Source organism: Nerophis ophidion, linkage group LG19, assembly GCF_033978795.1.
Source record: "Nerophis ophidion isolate RoL-2023_Sa linkage group LG19, RoL_Noph_v1.0, whole genome shotgun sequence".
Classification (NCBI taxonomy): domain Eukaryota; kingdom Metazoa; phylum Chordata; class Actinopteri; order Syngnathiformes; family Syngnathidae; genus Nerophis; species Nerophis ophidion.
This window is the reverse complement of record NC_084629.1, coordinates 40,629,590-40,640,024: the sequence shown is the minus strand read 5'-3', so window position 1 is coordinate 40,640,024 and position 10,435 is coordinate 40,629,590. Positions and strand designations below refer to the sequence as shown.

Sequence of the window (10,435 nt, the reverse complement as noted above, 5' to 3'; positions counted from 1 at the left end):
ATACCTCCACAAGTACATCACATACGTCCACAAGTACATCACATACGTCCACAAGTGCATCACATACCTCCACAAGTACATCACATACCTCCACAAGTACATCACATACCTCCACAAGTACATCACATACCTCCACATGTACATTACATACCTCCACAAGTACATCACATACCTCCACATGTACATTACATACCTCCACAAGTACATCCCATACCTCCACATGTACATCACATACAACCACATGTACATCACATACGACCACATCTACATCACGTGCCTCCACAAGTACATCACGTGCCTCCACAAGTACATCACGTGCCTCCACAAGTACTTCACGTGCCTCCACAAGTACATCACAAGCTTGTGTACTATCAAAACAAATGGAAGATTGTTGTATTTTATGAATCAAACTGTAGAAAGAAAGTGTGGCTGAAAAAGAGCAGACAGGGAGACATTTTATATACAATCACCTCACTAAGGGTTTTACCGTGCAGTGCATTGTGGGACATGAGGAGATCTGAAAAGGTATAATAATAATAATAATGAGCATGATTAATGTACACAAACACACAAAGTTGGTAGAAGAAACTAAAACAACTCTTGGTGCTTCACATCTTACCATGTCAGTGACCTCCAATGTGCACTGTAATGGACAAACTATGTTGTTGGACATGAAATTAAATGTTGATCACACAAAGACTTTGTGGGGGGCGGGGTTATCTCCTCTAGGTGTCAGTCATGTAGGGTAGATCTCCTCTAGGTGTCAGTCATGTAGGGTAGATCTCCTCTAGGTGTCAGTCATGCGGGGTAGATCTCCTCTAGGTGTCAGTCATGTAGGGTAGATCTCCTCTAGGTGTCAGTCATGCGGGGTAGATCTCCTCTAGGTGTCAGTCTTGTAGGGTAGATCTCCTCTAGGTGTCAGTCATGTAGGGTAGATCTCCTCTAGGTGTCAGTCATGTAGGGTAGATCTCCTCTAGGTGTCAGTCATGTAGGGTAGATCTCCTCTAGGTGTCAGTCATGCGGGGTAGATCTCCTCTAGGTGTCAGTCATGTAGGGTAGATCTCCTCTAGGTGTCAGTCATGCGGGGTAGATCTCCTCTAGGTGTCAGTCTTGTAGGGTAGATCTCCTCTAGGTGTCAGTCATGTAGGGTAGATCTCCTCTAGGTGTCAGTCATGTAGGGTAGATCTCCTCTAGGTGTCAGTCATGTAGGGTAGATCTCCTCTAGGTGTCAGTCATGCGGGGTAGATCTCCTCTAGGTGTCAGTCATGTAGGGTAGATCTCCTCTAGGTGTCAGTCATGCGGGGTAGATCTCCTCTAGGTGTCAGTCTTGTAGGGTAGATCTCCTCTAGGTGTCAGTCATGTAGGGTAGATCTCCTCTAGGTGTCAGTCATGCAGGGTAGATCTCCTCTAGGTGTCAGTCATGTAGGGTAGATCGCTAGGTGTCAGTCATGTAGGGTACATCTCCTCTAGGTGTCAGTCATGTGGGGTAGATCTCCTCTAGGTGTCTGTCATGTAGGATAGATCGCTAGGTGTCAGTCATGTAGGGTACATCTCCTCTAGGTGTCAGTCATGTAGGGTAGATCTCCTCTAGGTGTCAGTCATGTAGGGTAGATCTCCTCTAGGTGTCAGTCATGTAGGGTAGATCTCCTCTAGGTGTCAGTCATGCAGGGTAGATCTCCTCTAGGTGTCAGTCATGTAGGGTAGATCTCCTCTAAGTGTCAGTCATGTAGGGTAGATCTCCTCTAGGTGTCAGTCATGTGGGGTAGATCTCCTCTAGGTGTCAGTCATGCAGGGTAGATCTCCTCTAGGTGTCAGTCATGTAGGGTAGATCTCCTCTAGGTGTCAGTCATGCAGGGTAGATCTCCTCTAGGTGTCAGTCATGCAGGGTAGATCTCCTCTAGGTGTCAGTCATGTAGGGTAGATCTCCTCTAGGTGTCAGTCATGTAGGGTAGATCTCCTCTAAGTGTCAGTCATGTAGGGTAGATCTCCTCTAGGTGTCAGTCATGCAGGGTAGATCTCCTCTAGGTGTCAGTCATGCAGGGTAGATCTCCTCCTCTAGGAAGGACTATTCATATGTGAGGAGAACAACAACCGTAACTTTAAGAAAGGCTGTTTGCTGGTCAAATACACACTGGAAGTGGAAGTGGCTTCCATGATTTAATAATTGTGTTTCAAAATAAAAGACGACTAGAGTGATTGAAGGTCCGGTACAGGAAGTAGTTGGAAGGCTGCGATACAGTCGATGATCCAGGAGGAAGGAGCGGACCACACTTTGCCGCGTCGGAGCACATTGACCTTGTGCTGGCCCTGAGGGTCAAAGATGATGTACTGAGTACAGAGGGCCTGGTCAGACCCCGGCATGGCGTGGTAGGCTGCAGAGTCCAGGGTTTGGGTCACGTCACTGTCAGGTTTGGGCTGCCGACTCAGCAGTTGTCCGCCGGCCTCCCGCAGCAGCTTGGCCAGCTCCTCCTTGCGGAGAGACTTGAAGGAGCCCAGGAGGAAGAAGAAACAACCATCGAAGAGCGGGGGGAGCTGGAAGAAAACCAGACATGTCTTCAGTTTGGTAGGTTCTTTGAACTTGTTACTTTGATGTCTTAACTGTGGTAGGTGCTTCAAAGACTTTAAGAAAAGTTGTTACTTTGATGTCTTAAGTTTAGTAGGTTCTTCAAAGACTTTAGGAAAAGTTGTTACTTTGATGTCTTAAGTTTGGTAGGTTCTTTCAATACTACGATTCAAACCTTTAGGAAAAGTTGTTACTTTGATGTCTTGTTTGGTAGGTTCTTTCAAGACTTTTGGAAAAGTTGTTACTTTGATGTCTTAAGATTGGTAGATTCTTTCAAGACTTTAGGATTCAAGACTTTAGGAAAAGTTGTTACTCTGATGTCTTTAAGTTTGGTAGGTTATTTCAAGACTTTAGGATTAAAGACTTTAGAAAACTTTGTTACTTTGATGTCTTAAAGTTTGGTAGGTTATTTCAAGACTTTAGAACAAGTTGTTACTTTGATGTCTGTCTTAAAGTTTGGTAGGTTATTTCAAGACTAGGAAAAGTTGTTACTTTGATGTCTTAAGTTTGGTAGGTTATTTCAAGACTAGGATTTAAGACTAGGAAAAGTTGTTACTCTGATGTCTTTAAGTTTGGTAGGTTCTTTCAAGACTTTAGGATTAAAGACTTTAGAAAATGTTGTTACTTTGATGTCTTAAAGTTTGGTAGGTTATTTCAAGACTAGGAAACGTTGTTACTTTGATGTCTTATGTTTGGTAGGTTCTTTCAAGACTTTAGAACAAGTTGTTACTTTGATGTCTGTCTTAAAGATTGGTAGGTTATTTCAAGACTAGGATTCAAGACTAGGAAAAGTTGTTACTTTGATGTCTTCAGTTAGGTAGGTTCTTGAACTTTTTACTTTGATGTCTTAACTTTGGTAGGTTCTTCAAAGACATTAGGAAAAGTTGTTAGTTTGATGTCTTAAGTTTGGTAGGTTCTTTCAAGACTTTACGATTCAAGACTTTAGGTAAAGTTGTTACTTTGATGTCTTAAAGTTTGGTAGGTTCTTTCAAGACTTTAGGATTCAAGACTAAGAAAAAGGTTGTAACTCAAATGTCTTAAGTTTGGTAGGTGCTTTCAAGACTTTAGGATTCAAGACTTTAGGAAAAGTTGTGACTTTGATGTGTTAGGTTTGGTAGGTGCTTTCAGGACTTTAGGATTCAAGACTTAAGGAAAAGTTGTGACTTTGATGTGTTAGGTTTGGTAGGTGCTTTCAGGACTTTAGGATTCAAGACTAAGAAAAACGTTGTAACTCAAATGTCTTGAGTTTGGTAGGTGCTTTCAAGACTTTAGGATTCAAGACTTTAGGAAAAGTTGTGACTTTGATGTGTTAGGTTTGATAGGTGCTTTCAGGACTTTAGGATTCAAGACTTTAGGAAAAGTTGTGACTTTGATGTCTTAAAGTTTGGTGGGTTATTCAAAGACTTTAAGAAAAGTTGTAACTTTGATGTCTTAAGTTTGGTAGGTTCTTTCAGGACTTTAGGAAACGTTACTTTGCAGCTAAAGTTTGTTTTTAGCAGCAAGGTGCTGTCATTGGGATGGAAGTACAAACAAACTTAGAGTTAATATTAGTACAACAACCTGCAAATAAAGAGCTTGTTTACGTTAGTAGAACTACTAAACAATGGAAATCTCTTTTGCCACATCGGGACAATCAATGTCACCACTTGTGTTGGCTTTGTTGGATTGACCAGGCAAATATGTCGGATAATCAATACTTCACCTCCTATGGCCAACTAGTCAACTCAATAGTGTGGTGGGCCACATTCCTAGTCAACTCAATAGTGTGGTGGGCCACATTCCTAGTCAACTCAATAGTGTGGTGGGCCACATTCCTAGTCAACTCAATAGTGTGGTGGGCCACATTCCTAGTCAACTCAATAGTGTGGTGGGCCACATTCCTAGTCAACTCAATAGTGTGGTGGGCCACATTCCTAGTCAACTCAATAGTGTGGTGGGCCACATTCCTAGTCAACTCAATAGTGTGGTGGGCCACATTCCTAGTCAACTCAATAGCGTGGTGGGCCACATTCCTAGTCAACTCAATAGTGTGGTGGGCCACAATCCTAGTCAACTCAATAGTGTGGTGGGCCACATCCCAGAAAGCTGAGGAGTACTGGGCCTGACATCTTCCATTGACTACTATTTAGAATAGAATAGAAAATAATAGAATAGAAGAGAATAGAAAGTACTTTATTGATCCCTGGGGGAATTTCTGCAACACAGTTCACTCACACTAGACAATAATCACTTAGGTATTTTTTTACATGAGAATAATATCAATACAGTCTATTATACAGCACTATTCACATGTGAAAAATATAAATAGTCTATTATACATGCTTATTAATCAATGACATTATAATACAGTCTATTATACATGCTTATTAATAATGTTGTATAATAATACAGCATTATTCACATGTAAATAACATAAATACAGTCTATTATAGAGCATTATTCACATGTGAATAATATAAATACAGTCTATTATACAGCATTATTCACATGTGAATAATATTAATACATTCTATTATACAGCATTATTCACATGTAAATAACATAAATACAGTCTATTATAGAGCATTATTCACATGTGAATAATATAAATACAGTCTATTATACAGCATTATTCACATGTGAATAATATTAATACATTCTATTATACAGCATTATTTACATGTGAATAATATAAATACAGTCTATTATACAGCATTATTCACATGTGAATAATATAAATACAGTCTATTATACAGCATTATTTACATGTGAATAATATAAATACAGTCCATTATACAGCAATATTCACATATGAATAACATAAATACATTATATTTCTATGTTTTTCTTCCCAGGAACACTGGGCTGCTTTTAAAGGACCTTCTGCAAGAAAGTGAGTCAAAGATCCTCTGTGGCAGCACTCAATCTTTCACAATTATTTTACATAAGACAAGAACACACGTTTTAATTTTTCCATGCATTCTAATTCGTAAAATATGGCGAGTATGAGGTGGCTAACAATACAGCTAAAGGGAGTACACTACTTTCCCCATAAAGTCCTCTAAAAACATGTAAAAAGCATCAACAATTGTCCATGTACATGTGGTGACTTGAATATGAAGATGAGCAATATTGTTATTAAAAGTGCTAACACAGACTATTTTTAGTAAAGTCGTGATCACAGAGAGCTAACTAGCTTATGCTGCTATATTGACATATTGAGCTGCTGCATGGCCTCTGAGTTGGTGAAAGTTATTATAGATGATAAAGCATGTCTCTCACCTGGATAGTAGAAGGTTGTGGACATAATCCCACAGGTTTAGTTCCCGCCATGTGGGTGAGGACTGCTAACTTTGACATCCAACTCCGACTTGGAGATGGCCAGAAAGAAACACACTTTTTTTAACCATTTGTGAGGATTATGATGAAATGTTCATCTCAAGGGGAAGATGTAAACATGCCATCAGTCTTTATCCTAGTGAGAGCAGACATTGTACAGTAAGTGATTGTTTTATTATATTTTTATATCTTGTTTAGCACTTAGCAATATTGCTATATGATGCTTAGTGTTTGACTTAAAGCTGCATCTGTTTAGCTTCTAAAACTTGTACATCAGCCTCCTTATTTTCAGGCTCAAAAATAGAAGTTTCTGGATCATCAAAGTAGTCTTTGTTGTCTCTCATCTAGTCTGCCATGATTAGTAGTCTTCATGTTGTTGAAGGGAAAGTGAACGTTATGTGTCCGTGAAATGAATACACCACCATATACTTGAAATGGACAGTATATGTATGTATGACATGATATTATGAATGTTACTACATGACATATACTTACATCATGTATATATTACATGTTATTATGAATGTTACTAGATACTACATATATACTTACATCATGTATATATTACATGTTATTATGAATGTTACTAGATACTACATATATACTTACATCATGTATATATTACATGTTATTATGAATGTTACTAGATACTACATATATACTTACATCATGTATATATTACATGTTATTATGAATGTTACTAGATACTACATATATACTTACATCATGTATATATTACATGTTATTATGAATGTTACTAGATACTACATATATACTTACATCATGTATATATTACATGTTATTATGAATGTTACTAGATACTACATATATACTTACATCATGTATATATTACATGTTATTATGAATGTTACTAGATACTACATATATACTTACATCATGTATATATTACATGTTATTATGAATGTTACTAGATACTACATATATACTTACATCATGTATATATTACATGTTATTATGAATGTTACTAGATACTACATATATACTTACATCATGTATATATTACATGTTATTATGAATGTTACTAGATACTACATATATACTTACATCATGTATATATTACATGTTATTATGAATGTTACTACATGACAAATATACTAACATTGTGTGTATATATTACATGTTATTATGAATGTTACTAGATACTACATATTTACTTCCATCATGTATTCATTACATGTTATTATGAATGTTACTAAATACTAAATATATATTTACATGATGTATATATTACATTATGAATGTTACTACATAAAATACTACATATATATATTTGCATCATGTATATATTACATGTTATTATGAATGGTATACATTACATGTTATCATGAATGTTACTAGATACTACATATATACTTACATCATGTATAAATTACATGTTATTATGAATGTTACTGCATGACATATATACTTACATCATGTATATAATTACATGTTATTATGAATGTTACTAGATACTACATATATATACTTGCATCATGTATATATTACATGTTATTATGAATGTTACTACATGACAAATATACTTACATTGTGTGTATATATTACATGTTATTATGAATGTTACTAGATACTACATATTTACTTACATCATGTATATATTACATGTTATTATGAATGTTACTAAATACTAAATATATATTTACATCATGTATATATTACGTTATTATGAATGTTACTACATAAAATACTACATATATATTTGCATCATGTATATATTACATGTTATAATGAATGTTACTACATGACATATATACTTACATCATGTATATATATTAAATGTTATTATGAATGTTACTAGATACTACATATATACTTACATCATGTATATATTACATGTTATTATGAATGTTACTACATGACAAATATACTTACATTGTGTGTATATATTACATGTTATTATGAATGTTACTAAATACTAAATATATATTTACATCATGTATATATTACATGTTATTATGAATGTTACTAGATACTACATATATACTTACATCATGTATATATTACATGTTATTATAAATGTTACTAGATACTACATATATACTTACATCATGTATACATTACATGTTATTATGAATGTTACTAGATACTATGTATATACTCACATCATGTATATATTACATGTTATGAATGTTACTACATGACATATATACTTACATCATGTATACATTACATGTTATTATGAATGCTACCAGATACTACATATATACTTACATCATGTATATATTACATGTTATTATGAATGTTACTACATGACATATATACTTACATCATGTATACATTACATGTTATTATGAATGTTACTAGATACTATGTATATACTCACATCATGTATGTAATACATTTTATTATGGATGTCACTACATGACATATATTATGTATATATTACATGCCAACAATACTCCATATACATGTGGTGACCTGAGAATAAAGCAAACATGAGTGATATTGTTATTTTAAGCGCCTACGCTGATGGCAAATTTTAGCAGCACATTGATAGCAGTGAGCTAATGCTAGCTTACGCTGCTATTGTTGACAGCTGCTTCTGCTTGGTGTCAAACTTGCTCAAAGTCAGTTGTAGATTATAATTCATGCATGTCTCACCTGCTAGCAGACACATGTGGCCATGGACCCACAGGCTGCTCCAGACAGAAAAAGATGCTACTTGCGGAAACTTTTTTCAACCCTTCGTGAGGATTGCGACTGTGTCTTCATCTAAACAGAATTATGTTAGCGTCCCGACGGTGGCCATCCCAGCGAGAGTGGAAATGTTACAGTGAGTGAAGTGAAGTGAATTGTATTTATATAGCGCTTTTCTCTAGTGACTCAAAGCGCTTTACATAGTGAAACCCAATATCTAAGTTACATTTTTTTTTTAAACCAGTGTGGGTGGCATTGGGAGCAGGAGGGTAAAGTGTCTTGCCCAAGGACACAACGGCAGTGACTAGGATGGCGGAAGCGGGAATCGAACCTGCAACCCTCAAGTTGCTGGCACGGCCGCTCTACCAACCGAGCTATACCGCCCCACGTGTTTATATGTTTAGCACCTAGCAAGGCTGCGGATGCTACAGTGTCACAATACAGCTACATCCCTTTAGCACTCGGCTTCTAAAACCTATCGCTCATCCTCTTTGTGTTCGGGCTCAAAAATACAAAGTTCTGGATCATCATTTTTCCCAAAGTAAAGTCTCACAAAGGCTGCTTGATTAGCATTGTTGTTGATGGGGAAGGGATCTGTTGTTCCTCCTCTACTTGACTTTATAATGTTGTAATGCATCTCAGAAACCTTGGACGAGAACAAGAAAGTTTGATCATATTACGCCTGTACTGGCTCACCTGCACTGGCTTCCTGTGCACTTAAGATGTGACTTTAAGGTTTTACTAATTACGTATAAAATACTACACGGTCTAGCTCCAGCCTATCTTGCCGATTGTATTGTACCATATGTCCCGGCAAGAAATCTGCGTTCAAAAGACTCCGGCTTATTAGTGATTCCCAAAGCCCCAAAAAAGTCTGCGGGCTATAGAGCGTTTTCCGTTCGGGCTCCAGTACTCTGGAATGCCCTCCCGGTAACAGTTCGAGATGCTACCTCAGTAGAAGCATTTAAGTCTCACCTTAAAACTAATCTGTATACTCTAGCCTTTAAATAGATCTCGTTTTTAGACCAGTTGATCTGCCGCTTCTTTTCTTTTTTCTCCTATGTCCCCCCCTCCCTTGTGGAGGGGGTCCGGTCCGATGACCATGGCTGTCCAGAGTCGAGACCCAGGATGGTCCGCTCGTCGGGACCCAGGATGGACCGCTCGCCTGTGTATGGGTTGGGGACATCTCTACGCTGCTGATCCGCCTCCGCTTGGGATGGTTTCCTGTGGACGGGACTCTCGCTGCTGTCTTGGATCCGCTTGAACTGAACTCTCGCGGCTGTGTTGGAGCCACTATGGATTGAACTTTCACAGTATCATGTTAGACCCGCTCGACATCCATTGCTTTCGGTCCCCTAGAGGGGGGGGGTTGCCCACATCTGAGGTCCTCTCCAAGGTTTCTCATAGTCAGCATTGTCACTGGCGTCCCACTGGATGTGAATTCTCCCTGCCCACTGGGTGTGAGTTTTCCTTGCCCTTTTGTGGGTTCTTCCGAGGATGTTGTAGTCGTAATGACTTGTGTAGTCCTTTGAGACATTTGTGATTTGGGGCTATATAAATAAACATTGATTGATTGATATGTTCCTTCTTGACTGCATTTAAATGTAGAATATATGTAAAATATATTTATATTATTCATATATTATATATGTTATAATTTATTATTATTATTGTTTAATGTGAACGAACTGTGGACGGCGTGGCGCAGTGGAAGAGTGGCCGTGCGCAACCCCAGGGTCCCGGGTTCAAATCCCACCTAGTACCAACCTCGTCACGTCCGTTGTGTCCTGAGCAAGACACTTCACCCTTGCTCCTGATGGGTGCTGGTTGGCGCCTTGCATGGCAGCTCCCTCCATCAGTGTGTGAATGGGTAAATGTGGAAGTAGTGTCAAAGCG

At 37.7% G+C, this 10,435-nt stretch overlaps 1 protein-coding gene across 3 annotated transcripts in view; it reads right to left on the bottom strand.

Annotated features, from left to right (window-relative positions):
- Window positions 1–2,144: 2,144 nt before the first annotated feature.
- bard1 (BRCA1 associated RING domain 1) overlaps window positions 2,145–10,435 on the bottom strand; it is a 54,903-nt gene continuing 46,612 nt past the window's right edge. For 2 of the 3 annotated variants that reach the window (XM_061879996.1, XM_061879998.1), the window contains one exon: window positions 2,145–2,532. In XM_061879996.1, coding sequence (XP_061735980.1) covers window positions 2,188–2,532 — 345 coding nt within the window. In that variant the 3' untranslated portion in view covers window positions 2,145–2,187. The remainder of the gene's footprint in view (window positions 2,533–10,435) is intronic. The other variant, XM_061879999.1, reaches the window with a different exon arrangement.